Source organism: Rhizophagus irregularis, chromosome 3 (genome assembly GCF_026210795.1).
Source record: "Rhizophagus irregularis chromosome 3, complete sequence".
In the NCBI taxonomy this organism is placed as follows: domain Eukaryota; kingdom Fungi; phylum Glomeromycota; class Glomeromycetes; order Glomerales; family Glomeraceae; genus Rhizophagus; species Rhizophagus irregularis.
The window spans coordinates 4,400,051-4,423,524 of NC_089431.1; the positions used below are offsets into that span (position 1 = coordinate 4,400,051).

Genomic DNA, 23,474 nt, shown 5'->3' on the forward strand with positions numbered 1-23,474 from the left:
ATTCTACGATTGTTACATAGAATTCTCGCAAACATTTCTTAGAAAATCGTATTCTCATAGAAGACTTCTAGAAATTGTGTATAGAATTCGAAAAAAATTCCTTGCTTAATTATTAAATTTAAAACGTATATATTAGACAACAATTTTCCTTGACTCAAATTAAATAATTTTTTTTTATAAAAAAAACATGGAACAACTAACAAACTATAAACATAAAATTGACCTTTTATTATCGAACAATACATCTTTAATCCAACCAACACAATCCATTGTTAAATCAAAATACAAAAAAATTTACTGCACCGAATGTAATAAAGAAAGGAAACCTTCAGATGAAAGTCATCAGATTTGTCATGTTTGTTACAAAATAAAGAGGGTATACAAGTACGGCTCAAGTGGAAACAAAATTATTGATGATTTTATCAGATATACACAAATTAATCTTGTTAATCGTTATGGAAAATTGGAATATGTTCCTTATGAACAATTTAAAAATATAGAATTTATTGCTGAAGGAGGTTTTAGTAAAATTTATAAAGCTACTTGGATTGATGGTCCAGTTATTAATTATAGTAACAAAAGAAATATTCGTTCCCAAAATTATACAGTTGTTCTCAAAAAAATTAATGATTCCAAAAACATCACATCTAAGGAGTTGAACGAGGTATAGTACATATTATGCTGTTTTAATCGACAATCCTTACCATTAATGAGATTAATAAATTAATAAGCTTTCTTCATTTTACTAGCTCAAGGTATTTTATGATATTTATAAAAAAAGTTATAGTTCTAATATTGGCAATTACTTCGGAATTACTCAAGATCCTAAATCTCAAGATATCATAATTATTATGCCATATTATGATTCAGGTGATTTGGTACATTACATCACCAAAGATTTTTTTAATATTAACTGGAATAACAAACTAAATAAATTAAGGATTACAGCACTCGGACTTTATCAAATACATGATTCAAATATTATTCACAGGGATTTTCATAGTGGAAATATCTTTTTTAATAGACAAAGAAATAAATTTATTTATCAGGAGGTACTAATAGGTGATCTTGGTATAAGTAAATCTGCCACTGAATCTGGAGATGATAATGAGAATTATGGTATTATCCCTTATATGGCTCCAGAGATTTTGCAAAGACAAAAATATAATAAAGCTTCAGATATATATAGTTTTGGAATGATTATGTGGGAGTTTATGACAGGTAGAAGACCTTTTTGGGATCGAATTCATGATACAGAACTTATTATTGATATTTGTGATGGTTTACGACCACCAATTGTCACAAATGCGCCTGAAGGTTATATTAAATTAATGAAAAAATGCTGGCATTCTGATCCAAGTAAAAGACCCACAACTTATAAAATGTGGGACAAACTTCGTAATATATCGGGTAATGGAATTGAAATTATAGAATCATCAGATATTGGTCCTGTTCCAAAAAATAATCCAGGTGCCATTTATAAAAGTAGACCTTTAAGTGCCATGATTAGTTCTGCAATGTCTTTAAAGAGTTCAAGAAGTCAATCTATTAATTTAGAAAAATTAAAAAGAAGAGTTGAAAATGATTTAATTGAAGATTATAATGAATATGGTATGATATTTGTCAATTGCAAATAAATGTAATTAGTTGATAAACTTTAGTAAATCATTGTTTACTAATTATTTAGGTCGAAGTATTAAAAGAGAAAAATTATATGAAAATGAAGGTAATTACTTTTTCGTAAATATATATCAAATTCATAATTTAATTTAATAAAATTATGTAAATATTCTTTAGATTATCTTACAGCAGAAATCGACTTAGATATTGATGTAAATTTTAATAATAATGGTATGCATACACACTTTATGTATACTGTGAATGAAACTCTTAGTTAATATTATATGCCTAATATGTATATCTTTAATTTAAATGTAGGATATATTACTAAAGAAATTGATTTCGATATTGATACTTTAAATTATCAAAATTTTAATAAAATTAATTTTTCTTTTTAATTGTTGTCACTAATAACAATTGGTATTTATTATTTATAGTCTTAAATTTATATCATAGTATATTTATATTTTGTTTTTTTTTTGGTTAAAACATGAATTGATTTTATTTGTATCTTTTCTTCAAAATTTTTCTTTATCATATTTAAGAAAATAAATATATTTATAGCGCTCATTATCATTATTTAAATAATCAGTGAAAATTTTTAAATAATGAAGAAATTTCTTTTGGAAAAAATGCGTAAACACATAAATTTAACATATGAACTAAATGAGTCTAAATCAAAACTTTATTAATATTATTAATTCTCATTACACAGAGCACATCTTTATTATCTTTATTTAAAGATTATATCAATTTCCACATTCTGATATCACTCAAGAATTTATTTATAATTTTCCAATAAACTTCCTTAATGACGAAATTTACCAATAAAGGAAAAATTCTAAAATCATTACACACAATACTATTCGTCTATAGCAATAATAAATACAATATCATATATGTGGTTCCAGTAGTGATATTTCTGGTGAAAGCAGAAGGTGAGCCTTCCTTTCCAGTTTTTGTTCCTTACTGGGGTATAAGCTTCCATTCCTTTGTTCTTCTCCATTGTCAACAGACGAGTTACATCTGTCGGTTCATATAAAAAGTCTTATAACAGCTGATTTGCTATCTCACGGGCTTCGTTAGTAGGAATGCTAGGGAGGTAGATAGACTTGCTAGTAAATGATTAAACGTACCTAAAGGTTCGTCTTCTGAATACGGTTCTCCCTCTTCTGTCTACTTCTTTAATTCCATTCTAGTAAATGCTTTTCTTGATCTCTCTCTCAATCTTTTTCATTCCTAGTTCTAGCAATATTTTTAAATGTTCTTCAGAAAGTTTATTATTTGACATACTGTCATTTACTAAATAGTAAGTTAAAGTTATCCCACGTGATAAGAACTGATGATGTCATGATTCATCTACGCGATACTCACGTGAACTATGACCAAATATTATTAACAGCAATTTTATCGAATCGACTCTACAATAGTGGTTTAATCATTTAATAATACAAGTCTTATGAATTGCACTGCAGCATAAGAAATGCGAGCTATTTATTTTTGTACAGATTACCTAGTATGCTTAAGGTAATCGATGATACATATCATGTGAGTTAACATCACAACTTAAATAGATTAGAGATTGGACCCGTCTAAAAAAATCTCTACCCGGGTCGCCTGGCAGATGGACCCGTGGGTCACCCGGGTGAATGTCGGGTCAACCCAACCCGTCAACCCACCCGCTACCCACCCGTAATTCATATAAAAATTACTATTTATTTTAAAACTTGTAAAACATTTATATTATATATTGATTTCTTTTGTTATATAATAGCTTTATTATGATCAAAAAAAGACAAATTTATGATATTTCAAATATCATTAACTCCAAGCTTTACAATATAAACTATTTTTTTTAACAAATAACAATGAATATCATGTTTTAAAGATAAATGTAACTTTATCATTTTACTAATTTATTAATAATTAATACTAAACGGGAACTTTTAAATGGTTTACATTGATCAATAAAAAAATTTAATCAACAACAGTTGACTAAACAGGTGTCCTGACGGGTAATCTGCCAGGTTGACCTGACGGGTTGACCCACCTGCCTCCACCCGGGTGGAAATTATTACCACCTGGGGTCCAATCCCTAAAATAGATTTTGTAAATATATAACTGATGACCATTTTTGTTACAAATGAAACCGGATCATAGAAATTTTAAATGTCTGAAATACTATATATCAAATTAGTTATACAGTATATGACTATACGATTCTACACGAATGCCCAGATGTCCGTCTGGCATGTGACATCATGACTAGGGATGGCAACGGTCAGTTATGGTCGGTTATAATTGGTTATAGCAATTTAAATGGTCAGTTATGGTCAGTTAAAAATTGGTTAAATGGTCGGTTAAATGGTCAGTTATACCATTTTACTTAAATAATTGGTTAAATTGTCGGTCAAATGGTTAAAAATGGTCAGCCAAATGTTAAATGGTTGGTCAAACGGTCGGTTAAATGGCGGTTAAATGGTCGGTTAAACGGTTATGATCGTAACCATTGCCACCCCTAGTCGTGACGATGTCGGTACAGTACTTCAACAGTTTCGTTTCCTAGTGTTAAATTACTAATTCAATGTGAATCTCACTTATTACTATTTCGTATAAATTAATGCAACGTATATTTGATATTATATCGAATCATTTATGATATTTCTTTTTTGTGGTTAAAAACCTCATCATATAGGTGGTAATTTTTGGAATATTCCTTATGTTACTCTTATTTAATAATGGATCTCACATAATATAATAGATATGAATCAGAGATATGTGTTAACATTTGTATATTATAAGTTGCTAAGTTTAGTATCATTGAATTACTGATGCGCGAGATGCTGATTTACTATTTGTACAATATAATTATAATATATCCCGAAAAATTGTTTTTTCATATTTTATTGATAAATGAAACAATTGGGTGCTACGGATACTTTTTTATTATTTAGGGATAATATTATTAATTTTTTTCATTTTTAATGTAATTTTGATTAAATTTATTCGCTAATGTAAATCATTATACTTTAAAGGATAGTGCATTTTATATCTCACCCCAGCCAAATGATCGACATAGTTTCTAAGCTAAGTGGGCGTGCACTACATCCTAGCTTATAAACTGCCCATGGGCCCAGATTAGCCCACGAGATCTGATTGGTCCAAACAACTTACCAACATTTAATTACAAATAAGGCAATTTTATAACTTTTGACCGGATATTTACTTATAAACTCATCGTCAAGGATTGCATTAATGTACATTTTGTACCACCTTGTAACTATAAAAAAGGCAAAAAAATTTTCAAGGTTACACATTAATTTGGCCAGAATTAATATAATTTCGCCCAGTAAAATTTGGACGGAATTATAAAACGGACATAAATGTCCGTTTGCGCCAGAATTATAAAAATGGACATTTATGTCCGTTTTTGTAAATTTGGCCAGCATTATGAATGTAAATATTTTAACTAATCATTCAGTAATCATAAATAAATAAATTATATTTTGTTGGCTTTGTCTCATAAAAATATGCTAAATAGTGGTAATTTCATATTTCTATTATCAATAAATAAAAGTTATTAGCATTTATAAATATTTAAAAATATAAAAAATTATTCAAGAAAATGTTAATATTTTATTATTTATTTATTAATCCTAAAGGTATAAAACTGCTACCATTTAAAATATATCAAAAAAACAATTCAACAAGCTATATATATTTTATCTTTCTATTTGTAATTACTTGATTTCAAGCTAAAGCAGTTTAGCTTTTAGCAAATTAATGTAAATATTTAATCAGATAATAGACATTTGTTTTTTTTTAAATCAAAATACTAGATATTGTTTTATTATTTATTTAATATATAAAAGTTATATGAACATTGTGTTTTATAAATATTATACGAAAATTTTGTAAAGAAAATTTACAAAAATTTATAATTGATATAATTAATTAATAATTTAATTTATTATTCTAATTGTTATAAAATAATACATCACATACTATTTATGGAAGTTTACTTTAATATAATATATATATTACATTAAGAATATATAAATAAATTATTTGATTATCCAATTCATTATATACTATTTTTGTAGATAATGTTATATAAATATACTATTTATTTAATGCTATTTGGCATTTAAAAAATTGGTTTATTTAAAAAATATTGACTTTTTGGTTTTTTTATTTTTAAAAATTGCCAAAAAATTGGATTTTTCAATTATTAGTATATTAAATATATGTGGAAGTTTTATATATAAATATACCTAGTATTTAATAGTAAATTAAATATATGTGAAAGTTACATAATAAACATATTAGTATTTAATTTAATTTGGTATTTAAAATTATTTTATTAATTAAAATATTTTTTTTATTATTAGATGCAAATTATTTTAATAATTGTTAAAAAATTAGATTCTTTAATTATTATTAGTACATTACATATGCATAAAAGTTACATAAATAATGCAATTTAGCAATTGAAAAATTATTTTATTAATAGGCCATTGAGTTTTATTCTTTTTTTTAATTAGATATAATTTATTTTAAATATTATTAGAAAATTAAATGATTTGATTCTTTTAATTATTAGTATATTATTATATCTATAGAAGTTAAATAAACATACCTATTTAATGGAATTTAATATTTAAATTATTTTATTAATATGAAATTAATTTTTGTTTTGTTTTTATTTACAGTATTTATTATTTATTTATTTTTCATTAGATACAAATTATTTTAAATATTGTTAGAAATTGGATTAACAAAATCATTTATTAAAAAAAATTTGGATTTGCGAAATGTACTGATAAACATTTACTGCAATAAATTTTTTTAATAAATGATTTTGTTCTAACAATATTTAAAATATTTTGTATCTAATAAAAAAAAAATAAAAAAAATAAATAAATAAATACTGTAAATAAAAACAAAACAAAAATTAAGTTTTATATTAATAAAAATAATTTTAAATATTAAATTCTATTATTAAATAGGTATGTTTATCTAACTTCTATAAATATATAATGTACTAATAATTAAGAATCAAATCCTTTAATTTTCTATCAAATTTTAAATAATTTAGATCAAATAAAAAAATAAAATAAAATTAAAATAAAATCAATGTTAATTGCTAAATTACATTAAATAAATTAAATAAGTATGTTTATTTAACTTCTATAAATATATAATATATTAATAATTAAAAGAGCCAAATAAATCATTTAATTTTCTATTAATTTTTAAATAATTTGGATCAATAAAAAAAATAAATAAAATCAAAATAAAATGTTAATTGCTAAATTACATTAAATAGATTAATAAATAAGTATATTTATTTAACTTCCATAAATATGTAATGTATTAATAATTAAATGAGCCAAATCATTTAATTTTATCAAATAAAAAAAAAATTAATAAAATCAAAATTAATCAATGTTAATTGCTAAATTACATTAAATAAGTATGTTATTTAACTTCCATAAATATGTAATGTATTAATAATTGAAGGATTTAAATTTCTGACAATTTTTAGATCTAATAAAAAAAGTAAATAAAAAACAAAAAATTAATGTTTTATTTAATAGCATAATTTTTAAATAATAATTAAAAAATTTAATTTTCTGGCAATTTTGAAATAATTTGTATTTAATAGTAAAAAATAAAAACAAAAAATCATTTTTTAAATGTTAAATAACTTAAATTGCAATTGCATTAAACAAACATGTTTATAAATATATAATTTATTAAATAATTAATTTACATTAAATAAACTTTATTGCAATTAAAATAATAAATTATAGTAATTATATCAATTATAAATTTTTATATATTTTTCTTTACAAAATTTTCATATAATATTTATAAAACATGATATTCATATACTTTTATATATCAAATAAATTATAAAAACAACTGATTTTTATTGGATATCTAAATACAATAAAAAAATTTTTTTTTGGTTAAAATATACCAAATTGCTAAAAGTTAAATTGCATTAACTTGTCATCAAGTAATTGTAAAAAAATAATACACAGCTTGTTGGATTGTATTGAGATGTATTAAATGGTAGGAGTTTTATACCTTTAGAATTAATAAATAATAAGATATTTACATTGTTTGAAAAGAATTTTTTTGTATTCTTAAATATTTCCAAATGCCAATAACTTTCCATCTATTGATGATAGAAACCACAATTTAACAATTTAACATGTCTTGATGAGATAAAGCTAATAAGTTATAATTTATTTTTTCTATGATCACTGGATTATGATAAATTAATGCAATTTATAATATTTGCATTTATAATGCTGACCAAATTTACAAAAACGGACATTAATGTCCGTTTTTATAATTCCGGCCAAATTTTGCTGGGCGAAATTATCTTAATTCTGGCCAAATTAATGTGTAACCTTGAAAATTTTTTTGCCTTTTTTATAGTTACAAGGTGGTACAAAATGTACATTAATGCAATCCTTGACGATGAGTTTATAAGTAAATATCCGGTCAAAAGTTATAAAATTGCCTTATTTGTAATTAAATGTTGGTAAGTTGTTTGGACCAATCAGATCTCGTGGGCTAATCTGGCCCATGGGCAGTTTATAAGCTAGGATGTAGTGCACGCCCACTTAGCTTAGAAACTATGTCGATCATTTGGCTGGGGTGTGATATCTGAATATTGATTATATGAAATTTATAATCAAGACAAATATTATTGACAAAATTAAGGTATTAAAACTATTTAAAAAGACTAGCAAAATAACAAAAAATGAAAAAAAAAATGAAAAAAAAATCATATTTTACGTTTAATATTATTCATGTTTCTAAATCTGTTTTTTTTTGATTCAATCGAAATAATGATAAAAAATAAAAACAAAAATGTTAATAATTAACAACAATGAACAACAATTTTATTTTTATTTATTTTTAATCATCGAGATTTCATGTAACGAATAAACTTCAATATCTATATCAAGTTGATAATATGAGTACGAAAATTTATTATTAAAATTTCAAATCCTTAATCCTTAATACATAATAATAATAATTAGCTGTACGATATTGAAAAAAAAATTAAATAATCATTATCGCCTATTTCTATATATCACTTTATTGTTAAATAAGGAAAAATACTCCTTTTATTTCGCCGTAAAAAGTATCGGACTTGTCGACCCCCTTGTAAAATATTCAAATCAGACCCGCACAGGTCAAGAACAAAACATTTCAAATCAAATATATTCGTAGTTACAATATATATATAGAGAAAATAAGATTGTATCAACAAAGCGCAATAAGATCGTCATGGTTCAAGAAACACATGGAGACATGCACTTAAATATGTACATGCGCAGTAAATTATGAACTTGAAAAAAGTATAAAATAACTAGTTTGCAATGTTTAATTTTTTCCAGCAAAAAAAAACCATTTGAAAAAAAATTCAAAAATATTATCAAATAAAATTATCGAACAATTCAAAAATTTTAACAAACTAACTTTCCTAAAAAAAATGAACCCAATTACATGTCTCTAAACACCTACCGCTGAGGCCACTGAAAAACCTGCCGAAAAAGGGAGCGGTTGTGCTGTCATGTAATGAAAAATTCTAATTCAACGTTTTATATGGCTCGAGCTCTAAAAAATAATAAAAATTATTCCAATCGTCATAAAAGTGAAGCATAAGATACTAATTTATTCTAACTTCTTTGCATAACTAACACTATTTGTCGATGAAATGGTCTCTAATCACGTGATAATAATGATAATATAATAATTTAAGGAATTTGAGTTGGAGCAGGAGGATGGAATTGTGTCTCAACAAGTGTTTCTGCAGGTTTTCTACAGATCGCTCAAAAACATCATCATCAAAGACTCGCTCTTCATCTAATAATGTTTCCGATTCCCTACCTTTTTACCAATTGCTCAAAATTGTATTTATTTACTTGTTCAAATGTATAATAAAATGAAAAATTATTAAATTTATTGACTTGTTTTTACATGATATTCTAATTCAAGAAAAATATAATATATGTTGCGAAATGTTGATTTCAAATTAAAAATGTTTGTTTAAAGTATTTGTAAAATAAACGACCGTTAAGTTCGGAGCACGTGACGAAAATCGAAAATATATCATGCTAATCATGGTTTCTTTATCAAGGAATGTTATACGCGAACGGGACATTTTGTACCATCATGTCTTGAACGGTTGAACTTTCGCTCCTCTCTGAATTAGTAAATCATAAATCAAAATCAGCAGAGGTCGATTCTCTTTTTTTTAATGTATTTTCAACTTTGAATTCATCTGGAGTTGGTTCATATCTTACTATAAAAAAAAAATTATTAAAAATAAAATTTATTAATAGCAATTATAAAATAAAAAATTTACTTACAATAAAATCCAAGACCTTTCTTAAAATTTCCTTGACATCTAATTGAATTCAATATTGATAAAATCAATAATATCCATGATATTACTGATATAACAAAAAATGTATCAAAAAATGGGCTGTATTTAAAACAATATCGTACTGATTTATGTAATATAACATGACAATAATCAATTGTTCCAAGATACAATAATATAGCTTGACAAATATTTCCAATATATAAAATAAACATCAACCGTCTTGATTCGTCTCTAACCTAAAAATATTTATATATAGTACATAAGAATTTTATTGATAAATAAACATTCAGTTATTATTATTAAAAATTATATAATATATAATACTTACACCTTTCAACATCGAATATGTATAAAATAAAACAAAAATATTCAATGGAATAAGATAACTGGCAATTCCCAATTTACGTAAAATGCGTCCTAATATACCCATACCCCAAATTAGAATTGTATAAAAAATTGACCATAAACTTATCATCATTATTTTAGCATGAAAAATAGGAAACTGTAATTGATACACAGAATCCATTTCTAAATAATAATAAAAAATGAATATTAGAATTTGATAAAAGAATCTATAAAAAAAAAAATTAGAAACTTACCTATAATATCTTCTCTTTTTGTGTACGGATATTCATGTCTCAAGGGCCATAATCTAATTTATTTGTATAAATTTTTATTAGTTTAAATTACTAAATATCAAATATATAAAATATTAAAGTGACTTACTTTCTTGCCCAGAGATGATACAAGATCAGACAATAAAAAGCCGTGACAATTAATAAAAAGGAAAGCAAAAGGACAGCGGATATATAATATATTGAACCTTTTGGAAAAATGCAATCTTTAGGTATATCAGAACAGACGTTATCTTGTGTATAAAAGATAGACACCCCCATAATTATTGGAAATGAATGAACGCAAATAAACGCAATCCCATGCAATATAGTTTTGCTATAAAACTATAAAGTAGATAGAAATGTTAAAAATAAATAAATTAAAGATATTTTATTAATAACAAATTTATACAATTATATACACTTACCATCGTAATGCCAGAAATTATTGGGAAAAAAATTAATAAAATGACCACAAAATTTATTAAAAATTTTCCCGACAAAATTAAAAATGACATTAGTAAAAACGTGTAACCCGCCAAGTCAGTTATGCATGTGTATAAGAGTAATTTCTCTGTTTTATTAAGTTTATTGTAGAAATCACGAAGTACACCTTGAAGTGAATCCTCCATTTTTTTTTTATAAAAATTTATATGTTAGGGTTTAAAGTATATAATGTGTAAGGGTTTGAAAGTTTCTAATAATTTTTTTATTATGTTAAAATTTAAAAAATATATCCAATTTCTTTAACACGAATTCGAATTTTGATATTAATAAATTTATATCCATTATATATATTTTTCAACAAAGACTTTTTTTATATTAATATTTTGTTTCATTTCTTCGTCAAATCGCAATGTACTGCGCCATTTTTTTAAAAAAATACAAGGAAATCGTATGTACAACTATTTGTTTAACGAAAATAAGAAATAATTGACAATCAATTTTATTAAAGCTGAGAGATTCTGCGGCAAAACTAATACAAAATGTCATGTTCAAAAAATAAACAGTGATCTTACGTTGAATTTATTTATATATTAATTTATTTTATTTATTTGTTTGTTTATTGATAATTTTTTAACAATACATTTGTTATTTGATTTCTTTCATTTTAAGTAGGACTTCATGATTAAAAAGAAATTGTAAAAGGAGTGCTTAAGACTTAAGTTGAAGATGAAGCGTATGCCAAATAATAGGAATTTATCAATCAAAACATTATATAACTTTATAAAAAATTATTCAAACATTTTGAACGGAATATTACAAAATTGATATGTATATGCATCAAACGATTTATAGTGCATGTAATAATGGAACTGTCAAACTGTCGTAGGTTTGTTTCATCTTTGACATTCTATGTTTTTGGATTTAAACTTATCGAGATTTATGATTTTGTCGATCAGGATTATGTAATATTGAGCGTGCATAGGAAGACAAAGAAAAAAAACAAAAAATTTATTTTACTACGGATTAGAATAATTATTATCCTGTTTATGGTTATGTATTATATTTTTATAAATTGTAACAATTAATAGAAGTCTTTAATTATAATTGGTTCCCTATATATTAATGATTTGCAAGCCATTTTACAAATTTGTGCAACATTAATATATGCAAAGGCTGTTCTTTTCCCCCTGGACGTTAAACAAACAATTATATTAGAACGGTCTAACAAGATAATTTAATTTAAAGTTTATTTTTTTGAACCGCATGTTTCTATTTTTAATCCAAATTTATATTTACTCAAATTAGTAAAACCTATTAAGGCATCTTTTCTTTCTCATAAATTTACATAATACAATAATGCTATAAAATTTAAATAAAATAAATTTGACCGGCGAAAAGCGTAACGATCATCAGTTTTGCACATGATTTAAATAGAATGCTGACGAAATTCTTACATTTCTATCGAAAAGGATTATGTACTCATATATTATTAAATTTTTTACTCGTCTCTGAATATTTCTATTTAACTCCCTATATCAGATATCTAATTTATTGAAATCTACTAATCGTATAACTGAACGCCTTTCCTTCTTCGTTTACAACACTTTTTAAAAGTCTTACTTGACGACATATCTTTTATTCATTTATTAGAAACGTTAGCAGTTAGTTATTAAACCTTTAATTATCTCATGACAAACAAATTGAGCTTGCCGATTTCTTTAAAATAATCGTGTAAAAAAATATTTAGGATATTAAACTTTATAATTATTAGGAACCGACTTTGTAAGAATCGGATAAATCCGAATCGGTTATTCCGGTTCCGCCAGTTACCGAAACGTTCCATTCCCAATTTGGAACGATCTGACTATAATTTATTCCTAATTGGTTTATAATACGACACGAGCACGTTTATAAATACAATTTTATTAATTTTATTATAAAAATATGATTATATTTTAAATACTAAGTGATACTGTAAAATTAATTAATTATATTCTGAATGAGAAGAATATTGAGAATTACGCGTTTGATTTAATATGAAAAGTATGAAAAGTATGAAAAGTATGAAAAGTATAAAAAGTTTAGTTATTAATCAAATATGATAATGGGCGTTTATGCTTAATAATGATTCGATGTGACAATTTTGTGACACATTAGTTATCGTACCATTATTAAGCACACCAGTATAATAAATACCATACAAATTATTTCGTCAAAAATATTATTCACTTTAAAAAAAAAATATTTCTTTCTCATTTTTATCATTTTTTTTTTTTTTGATTATTATAATGGCCAGTAAATTTTTATCAAAATTATCACAAAATTTACTCGAAATTTTAGATGACGACGAATATTATGATGTTACAATTGAAGTTGGTAACGATCCTTACGTAAAAGTATTTCGTGCTCATATGGTTATATTAAATTATCGTTCTCCTTATTTGAGAAGAATTTTATCAACTAATAAAAAGAAAAATGATGGAACTTTAACTCATATAAAATTACCAAATATTTTACCCGAAATTTTTCAAATAATTTTAAGGTATTAAAAACTCATTTTTTTTAATAAACAAGTTATTTAAGATTATTTTTTTTTATTTTCTTTTTATAATTAATTTTTATTTTTTTTTTTAGGTATATTTATGGTGGAAAACTTGTTTTGAAAGAATATGATATTTTAGATATTATTAAAATTTTGGTTGCTGCTAATGAATTAAATCTTCAAGACCTTATTCCTTATTTACAATTATTTTTAATTAGAAATAAAACATCATATTTAGAACAAAATTTTAATTTAATATATCAAACTAGTTTCGAAAATGATTCTTTTTTGGATCTTCAAAAATTTTGTACAAAATTAATTTCTAAACAACCAGAAAAAATTTTTAATTCACCTGATTTCACTTCAATTTCAGAAAAAATATTAATCTCTCTTATTCAACTTGATGATCGTAAAATTAATGAAGTTCAAATCTGGGAAAATGTACTTAAATGGGGTATTGCTCAGAATCCTGGATTATCTTCAGATCCTTCAAATTATTCAAATGATGATTTTATTACTTTAAAAAATACTTTACAACAATTTATTCCTTTTATTAAATTTACTGATTTTACTTCTAAAGAATTCGTAAGTAAGGTGTTTCCATATAGAAAGATTATTCCTGAAGATTTACAAGATAATTTAATTAAATACTTTTTGGATCATGATCATAGTAAATCAAATAAAAAATCAGAACAACAACAGACAATCAAAACGATCAAAAAAATCGATTCTAATAATAATAATAACAATAAGAAGAAAAGTATTGATTCAAAAATTATTACCAATCAACATGTTGAATTAATCTCAAAATGGATTGATAAATTAGAAATTACTGATGAATTAAAAAATTTATATGAATTCAAATTAATTCTTCGTGGATCTCGTGATGGTTTTACACCTGAAAAATTTCATGAATTTTGTGATAATCAATCTAATACTATATCAATTATTAAATTAAAAGATAGTAATGAAATTCTTGGAGGTTATAATCCAATTATGTGGCAATTTAAAATATATAATATATATAGTGAAACTAAAGATAGTTTTATATTTTCTTTTAATAATAATAATATGAAAGATATTAAAAATCATATATTAAGTCGTGTTAAAAATAAAAAGTACGCTATAGATAATAATTTTATACATGGTCCATCATTTGGTCAAGAGGATCTTCAAATTTATGGTGGTTCTAAACGTTCTTTTAATGATCGTACTAGTCATTGTAAAAAAATTTCTTATGAAAAGCAGATCAGAAAAACTGAAGATCATTTTTCTATAGAAGAATATGAAATTTTTCAGATTTACAAATAATTACTTTTTATTTTATAATATAATTAATTTGATTTTTAGTATAAGTATATTTTTTCATTTATTGGTAATAAATTTTATTAATTTATATAAATATATCATTTTATCGTATTCACAGAATTTATTTCTTCAGTTTATTTATCGGATAAATAGTAATGGATGAATTATTTTCTAATAAACATTAATAAATATCAGAAACTTTAAATACACCGATCGATTAATTAACCGATTAAGGCGGTTAATCGGTCAAGATACCGTTAATATGCTAAGTTGGTTATAGTAAATAGCGTTTCGATCCGGATTAAATAATTACTCAATTCCGAGATAAAAAGATAAAAAGTAAAACTTCAATTTTTGTAAAAAATTGAGATTATCAACACTACGATCAAATTCGTAGCACTAAGAGTTTCGAACAAGTTGTTAGTTCATGAAATATTTTCAGGTTATCCGAAATCTGCGATATTTTAATTTATTATTTTAAGATTTTAATAACGAAAATAAATTACACAAGATATCAAGATATATTTATTCATTTATTATATTTTTTTGTTTATTATTAATGGATCTTAAATTACATGAAGAAATAATTAAAAAACAACTAAATTTATTATATACATCTTGAAGGTTAAACTAAAGTTTAATAAAGCTTAATTCTCGAAATTGTATAAAAAGTATTAAGCTTAAATAGTATGTATATATCACGTGTATGTAAGTCACGTGTGGGACAGACGAACATTGTAGAATGTAATCCTCCACTCCTAAATCATCGTCTACTCGGGTTCGCCGGGTTTGCGATTTGGTTGATAGTGTTGTCGGCTTAATGTATTTTTTGTCCTTATAATTTGTACTATAACTTTGTTTTTCTGCGTCATAAAAATAAAGATAAAAAAAAGTCCTCCACTCCGCTTCGGACAATAAACTAAAAAATACTCAACTATAATCGGTTAGCTCAGATACACAATTTATCATAACAAATTACTGTATTCAATATACCGTAATTCGGGAAAAATACTTTTTAAGACAAATAAAATTTGACAAGGAAATATTATTTTTAACGAGAAAAAAAAATATAAAATATAATAATAAATTTATTTATACAGTTTAATTAATATTCGTGATAAAACTTATGTTAAAATATATGAAATACATGATAAATAAAATAAATACTATGAATATGATATATATATATGTATATATTGTATGGTAAAAATACAACCAAAATGAGTAGTTATAGTATATGAAATTAATTAACAATAATTAGTATAAGCGTTAATTTTTTTATTATATGTAAAATACATATCCAAGTACGTATGAATTTTATGTGTATGGGAAAACGGAACGAGTGAAAGTTTTCCAACTTTCATATCCTGCCCTTTAAAAAAATGATTTTTCCATTTATCCTCCACCAAAATTTTCGCACCTATATCTGCAATATTATACGGATGCGTGGTAATTTTATCATATCGGAAATACCCAGCCATGTCTGAAATAATTTTACTCATCGAAATGATATTTTGTCCTTTGGCATAAATCTTACGACGAAGTTCGACATTATAATCCATAATATGTGCGCCATAGGTTTCTGTAATCCAATTCTTCGAAATTACCAAGTGAACTGTATCCTCGCCTGAACATGCTCGAAGTAACTTGTGAAAATCATGTACATTAAAGAAATCGCAAATATTGCTCCAAGACATTGTCCATGGGTCCAATTGACGAATCGAAGCATGTAATGCAGGATTATCATTATTAACGGATTGATAATGCAGATAAATTTCAATCGATTCAGTTTTTCTTGCAGGTGGAGATAGCCAATTGCAAATTTTTGTGATTGAGTCTTCAAGAAAATTATATATCGCTTTCAGGAAGGGAGTGATTTTCCGATTATTTCCAGCTAGAATGGGATCCGATGGCATCATTTCAAACATAAATTCACTTGTTGAATGTGGAGAAATTCCGTTATTGCAATTAAACATTGTAATACTTGCAATTAGATTTTTTTGTTGTTGATCATCCATGAGAGGAAACTCGCCAGTAAGGATATGACGTGTAGCTTGTATACGATCTCGTGGTTCGACAAGATTGGTAACAAGGTAAAATATACTATCTCCAGAATCAAAGGCTTCTGCCCAAAGTTTATGTGCTTCTTGTCGAGATTTCGGTGATTTAACAGATTTACTCCAGTGAGAAATTAATGATCTAACTTTTGGGTGAAGCTCATTTTTCGTGGGGTTAGGAGGACCATTATTTGGCGCATCTTTATATTTCAAGACTTTATTGACAGCATCCTCAAAATATTTTAAAGTCTTCTTTGTCCATACACTAGAAAACCAAACTTCAATGATCGATCGAATTGGTGCTTTTCCTATCATCATTTCTTTAATAACATTGGTTTTTGCTACCGCATAAATCGATCCTTCATAACCAATAAATTTATTTGGTTCATTTACAGAATTCATAGTTTTCTCAATTCTAGCTCGTAAAAGAAAATCCAAATCTACAAAACCTACAGCAACATGAACTTTTCCTTGATCAAACGTCATACTTTGTTTTGGAGTATTACTAAAACTTTGAGCATATTTGCCTTCGAATTCATCAAATGATTTTTTTACTTTTTCAGTGAAAATGTCACCAATTTTTCTTGGAGACGAAATAAATTTTATAAGTTCTTTTGAATATTCATTCCATCTTTTCAAAGTGTGAAAAAGTCCTCCGTTAACATTAAGATTTAAATATTTATCGACATCTTGATTTTCTATTATTAATGATCTAGAACGGTTAAGAAGTTGTAATCGTTTCGTTTCATTTGGATATTTCGTGGCATATTCTTTTCCAAAATCAGGTACTTTCGAACCTTCTAAATGCTTACGGTACATATGATTAATTAATAATTCGGGATGCTTAAGTAACATAAGATTAAATAATAATTCTGTGAAATCATCATCATCCTCCTCATCATCATCATCAGATTCACGGATAAATTCGGTAATTTCTTCATCATCGGATTCATCAATAATTTTATCATCGGATTCATCGATAATTTCGTTAATTTTAACGACTGGTAATTTATTATTACATGACTTTTTATGCTCTTTCCAGTCTTTTTTTTGACATTCTTTAGAGCAATAATGAGTTTTTCGGCATTTTGCACAGTGGGTTTTAGTAAGTTTTTTGCATACGTAGCATTTATCCATTGCTTATAAAAAGAATTTTTATCAAGTAAATAGATAGTGTAGTATATTTATGAAAAAAAAAAAAAAAAATTCGAGCAAGTTGAAAGTGTGTTTAAATAACTTCTTTATGTTACACATCGCTTTTAACATATTTTCAAAATCATCATTGATATATTTTTAAATTTATCGTACAAAAAAGATAATTCTATAAAGTAACAAAATTAATATTATTGTTTTAAAATCGACTCAAATTAGAAATTTATTATTTCCAAGAAAGTATTTGAAATGAATTTTGTTCGGTTATTAAAAAAAAAGTGATTTATAAATCATGATAACAATATCAAAGAATATCAAATCCTTTCTTTTATAAATAGTACACGGTACGTTTCATTGATTTTTTTGGGTGTAACGTAAAGAAAAACCGAAAAAGTAATGACAATACCAACAATTTTTATACAGTTAACCAAATTTATATTTTTAAAACGTTATAGTTTGACATATGAAGCACCAAAGATATGACCAAAGGTTTGAAATACAAATACAAACAGATCATAAAGTCACGTGAAATCACGTTATTCGAAGTGACGTTGTTTGAAGTGATGTTATTTGAAGTTACGTCAGTTGAAGTGACGTCATTTGAAGTGGCGTGACGTTATTTAAAAAACCCCCTTGTCTTTTTGTAACAAATGTAACAAAGGGCAAGTTTTATAAATTTAACTATTATGGTGATTGTATTTAAAGTTGTTTCTTAATAGAAGTTACTGCTCCCTTTTTATTATTCGGCCGAATTATAAAACAAGGAAAAAAAAATATTTTCTCGAATAAGAATGTTTAAAATGAATAAAATTTCTTGAATGTGATAAAAGTAAAATAAAATAAAATAAAAATTGACTATTATAAACTGTGGCATAAATTAAAGAATATTCGTTAAATTGCCTTATATTTCAGGTATTGTACGTTATTGCATTTTATTTTGTGAAATGAAATTTTTTAAATGATACGCCATATTTTGCGCAGCATAGAAAAAAAATCCTTTTACTTTACTTTGCGCAGCATAAAAAATAAAAAAGTCCTTTTACTTTACTTTTGCGTAGCATAGAAAATAAAAAATCCTTTTACTTTACTTTGCGCAGCATAAAAAATAAAAAAGTCCTTTTACTTTACTTTTGCGTAGCATAGAAAATAAAAAAATCCTTTTACTTTACTTTGCGCAGCATAGAAAATAAAAAAATCTTTTTACTTTACTTTGCGCAGCATAGAAAATAAAAAAATCTTTTTACTTTACTTTTGCACAGGCATAAAAAATAAAAAAATCTTTTTACTCTACTTTTGCGCAGCATAGAAAATAAAAAAATCTTTTTTCTTTACTTTTGCGCAGCATAGAAATAAAAAAATCTTTTTTCTTTACTTTTGCGTAGCACAGAAAATAAAAAATCATTTAAATACTTTAAAGTTTAAATTGGTTTAATTTATGAAAAATAATTTTAAAAAATTAATTTTACTTACATTGAACGACAAATCAAATGTACTTCGCCATCACATATCACGAAGCGCTTTAATTAAATATATTATTTCAGAACAAATGTACAAATGTACCTTCGCCATCACATAGCGCTTTAATTATTTTCAGAACAAATGTACAAATGTACCTTCGCCGTCACATAGCGCTATAATTAATAAAAAAAAGTTTTAATATAGAATTTTTTAACGTCTTTGTATATATAAATTTTTATAATATACTAATATTTCCTTTTCTTTATTAAAATATAAAATATAATTCACGCGAACATACATTTCTCGCATGGCCGATATTAAAGTCATTAAACCGGTCAAACTTATTAATTCGGACCGAAATTATATTAATTTCGGTCAATCGGAATTAAAATCGGTTTGTTTAACCAATAAGAAATGATATAAAATTTATAAAATTAAATAAGTTTAGACAGTTTAGACAGTTTAGACAGTTTGAGATAACCGGCTAATTAAACCGACTCGAAATGATATTAGTTTTTGGCTGAAATTAAGATCACCAGCTTTCGTAATCGAAGATATTTAATTTAACCAGTTATTTTTTTATTCAAAAACTCTATTTATAATAATCAATATAAATAAAAATTATGGTTATTTATTTAACATATAAAAATTTTACTTAAAAGTATAAACAAATAATCGATAAAAATTTCTTTATATGGTTCCAATTTTAATCGACTATTACTTTAATCACTTAAAAATGAACTCTGATCGAAATAAAAATATATGATGTGATCGTGTAAAACCGTCAATATGTATGCATTGTTACGTATAATAAATCAAGGATTAATTATTATTATTATAAAGGAGATATTTATTTGTTTTACGACTTTTGAATTTTGATACGTAATTTAACACCATCGATCATTACATGTGATTTAAAAAACAACGTTTGTGATCGACGGCAATATCCTAGATATAAAATAAGATTTTTTTTTTTTTTTTTTTTTAAAAACTATTACATGTTATGATAATTAAATAATTTTTTTTTATAGATACCGTAAGTATAAAAAATGAAATAAGAATTTATATATATTAAAAATTTAAAAATCCATCCTCGACGGAAGAATCGGAAGATCTACAAGTAATAAATTTATATTTAATATTTTACGTATTTATTAAATGAAAGTAAAAAAAAAATCACCTGCTAAAAATTATTCATTTGAATTTACTGGTTCAGGAAGATTTTCGAAACTTAAAAGTCTACTAGTATAAATTGCTTGAGGATGTATTTGAATATTTTCAGGGACAGTTTTATTATCCCTAATTTTTTCACATTCTTTTATTTGAGTATAAATATCACCGGTCCTATCCATAGCTTCATCTCTCCATCCTTGTAATTTTTTACATATTTTTTTAGCAGTTGGTCTATTTTCTGGTTTAGCATCCCAACATTCAACGATTAATTCAGAAATTAATTTTGGAGTATCATCAGAAATTTTTGGTCTAAGTCCTTCACATATTTTAATAGCCAAATTATTATCATGAGGTATATCATTATAAGGAATTTCTTCTGATATATATTCATTCATTATTATTCCAAATGAATAAATATCAGCTGATTTTTCATATTGACCACCACGTAAAATTTCTGGTGCCATATAAGGTAATACTCCATAAATACCTTTTTTAGGTAATTTAATTTCATTATTTGCTGGTTGACACATTCCTAAATCACTAATAAATACGTTATAAATATTAGCGAATAATATATTACCGGAATGAAAATCTTTATGAACTTTTCCAGAATTATGAATATTTGAAAGCCCATTTGCCATGTTTGACAAAATTTCAATTTTTGAAGTATATTCTACAGATTTATTTAAACAATTTCTTAAATTTCCGGATTGACAATAAAATAAAACGATCATATAATCTTTAGTACTAGGATCTTGAGTTATTCCAAAACATGGAATAACGTGCGAAAAATCATCCGAAATATAAGATTTTATCTAAAAATAAAAATAAAAAAATAAAAATTTATTAATAAAGTAATAATAATATATAATAATAATAATAATTATAATAATAAAAATTAATTTTTTATTTTTTACTAAATGAATAATTAATATTAGTAAAAAAAAAATAAAAAAAAAATTAATAATTTACCATATAAAATTCATTTATGTTAATTACCTCATTTAAAAAGTCGGTACTTATTTCAGAAGAGTTATCTAAACTTTTTAAAGCAACTTTTGTATTTGAAAATCTATCCCATCTTTGATTTTCAATATCCCAATAATGAATATAACCTTCGGACCAATCGGCCGAATAAATTTTACTAAAACCACCTCTGGTTACATAAGTAACATTTTCAAATTTTTCAAAAGGAATCCATTCCAAACATTTTGTATAATATACAGCATTAAGTTGTGATTGTTGTATTAATTCGTCAATATCTTTATTTCCACTGGTCCAATTTCCAAAGTTTTCCGTAAATCTATTAGCATTACAAGGTTGACACCAATTTCTTCCAGTACCTGGTTTATTACATTCTCCACATATTCCATATACTTCTTTTCTTTTCTTTAAGTCATTTATAAAAACGGGTTCTCTATGTGACTCGGAGATATTATCTGATTTAGATGAAACGTGGTACTGTATTATAATATTAATTATAATATTAATTAATTACATGTTAATTATACAAAGTCGATAATTAATAAATTTAATTTTTTTTACCTGATAATTAATATTAGGACTCTTCCATAAATTTCGTTTTTCCATCGTTGAATTATTTTCATCTTCGTTATTAGAATTAAATATCTTTTTAAATGATTTCATCTTTTAATAAATAAATAAATATTATAAATATTGTACTCAATAAATTTAATCAAAAAAAAAAAGAAAGTTTTTCTTTTTTGTTTTGTTGATAAAAAAATATGGCGTTTAAAATAAAAAAAAATTCGTTAATATTGTTTACTAATCGTCTCATGTCACTTATTTGTTATTGTTTTTTTTTTCCGAGTTCTTTTTTATATTTGGATAAGAATCATGTTGTGTACTTTATTGAAATTATAATTTTTGTTATACAATCATTTTAATCGGTTATCGCTAACTTTCCCGTTAATCCGTTCGGACCGATAATGCATTATGAATATACTTTTTTATGTGACGTTTCACGGTATTTAATATATTTTTTTTTTCCAAAATTATGAAACTTTATTCTGTCGATCAAATTTCATCTCGTACAAAAATATCAAAATTTTGATTACACTATTATTCTTTTTTTCGAAGTAAAAAATTATTATTATTATTATTTATTATAAAGAAGAATAATAAAAAAAAAAGAGAATAATAAGAATAATAGAATTTTTTATAATTATCAAATTAGATAATTGTGATCGTCCTCATTTTTAAGTTCATATAAAATTATTCGTGTGGGTTACAAAAAATGTAATTAAGGATAACTTTATTTCAAATTATAATTATTAAAAAAAAAATTTTAACCTTATTTAATTGGTTCAATCCAAATTTTAAATTTTCATGGGCGTTTTTTTTTATACTGCGTAAAAATGATCGTCGCTAAATTGTATCACGACAAACGTGCTAAAATTTTTTTCATTCCTAGTTTAAGTTAAAATAACACAAATAAATATAAATATTCTAATGTTTCATTGAATACAAGGAATTTTCGTTTAGGTTCTTTGTGAACTAAAAAGTATTCATTCAATTTATTGGTTATACAGCATATATCTAGTTATTAAAAAAAAAAATCTTATTGGGATCAGCGACCGGGTTACAATTATTAATAATAATTACGATTGGCACAAGTACCAAACATTTTATTGGAAAAAGAAACAGGATTTTAAGTTTGGTACGCC

At 24.5% G+C, this 23,474-nt stretch overlaps 6 protein-coding genes across 6 annotated transcripts; 3 read left to right on the forward strand and 3 right to left on the reverse strand.

Annotated features, from left to right (window-relative positions):
- Positions 1-187: 187 nt before the first annotated feature.
- OCT59_021085 (uncharacterized protein) lies at positions 188-973 on the forward strand (the record flags this gene model as incomplete). The annotated part of the gene is made up of 3 exons (XM_066149613.1): positions 188-664; positions 750-878; positions 941-973. The coding sequence occupies 3 exons, from the start codon at positions 188-190 to the stop codon at positions 971-973; spliced, it is 639 nt and encodes a 212-aa protein (XP_065990502.1).
- Positions 974-1,382: 409 nt separating this feature from the next.
- Positions 1,383-1,898, forward strand: OCT59_021086 (uncharacterized protein; the record flags this gene model as incomplete). The annotated part of the gene is made up of 3 exons (XM_025319917.2): positions 1,383-1,611; positions 1,688-1,726; positions 1,798-1,898. 3 exons carry the CDS (start codon positions 1,383-1,385, stop codon positions 1,896-1,898), a joined length of 369 nt encoding a protein of 122 aa, XP_025172603.2.
- A 7,968-nt stretch (positions 1,899-9,866) lies between these two features.
- On the reverse strand, positions 9,867-11,081 carry OCT59_021087 (uncharacterized protein; the record flags this gene model as incomplete). Its single annotated transcript, XM_066149614.1, has 6 exons — positions 9,867-9,952; positions 10,020-10,272; positions 10,365-10,564; positions 10,636-10,688; positions 10,763-10,995; positions 11,079-11,081. 6 exons carry the CDS (start codon positions 11,079-11,081, stop codon positions 9,867-9,869), a joined length of 828 nt encoding a protein of 275 aa, XP_065990503.1.
- Positions 11,082-13,385: 2,304 nt separating this feature from the next.
- Positions 13,386-14,950, forward strand: OCT59_021088 (uncharacterized protein; the record flags this gene model as incomplete). Its single annotated transcript, XM_025319918.2, has 2 exons — positions 13,386-13,639; positions 13,732-14,950. 2 exons carry the CDS (start codon positions 13,386-13,388, stop codon positions 14,948-14,950), a joined length of 1,473 nt encoding a protein of 490 aa, XP_025172605.2.
- A 1,244-nt stretch (positions 14,951-16,194) lies between these two features.
- On the reverse strand, positions 16,195-18,141 carry OCT59_021089 (uncharacterized protein; the record flags this gene model as incomplete). The annotated part of the gene is made up of 1 exon (XM_025330599.1): positions 16,195-18,141. The coding sequence occupies one exon, from the start codon at positions 18,139-18,141 to the stop codon at positions 16,195-16,197; it is 1,947 nt and encodes a 648-aa protein (XP_025172606.1).
- Positions 18,142-20,804: 2,663 nt separating this feature from the next.
- OCT59_021090 (uncharacterized protein) lies at positions 20,805-22,434 on the reverse strand (the record flags this gene model as incomplete). The annotated part of the gene is made up of 5 exons (XM_066149615.1): positions 20,805-21,274; positions 21,368-21,602; positions 21,787-21,824; positions 22,131-22,248; positions 22,333-22,434. The coding sequence occupies 5 exons, from the start codon at positions 22,432-22,434 to the stop codon at positions 20,805-20,807; spliced, it is 963 nt and encodes a 320-aa protein (XP_065990504.1).
- Positions 22,435-23,474: the final 1,040 nt, after the last annotated feature.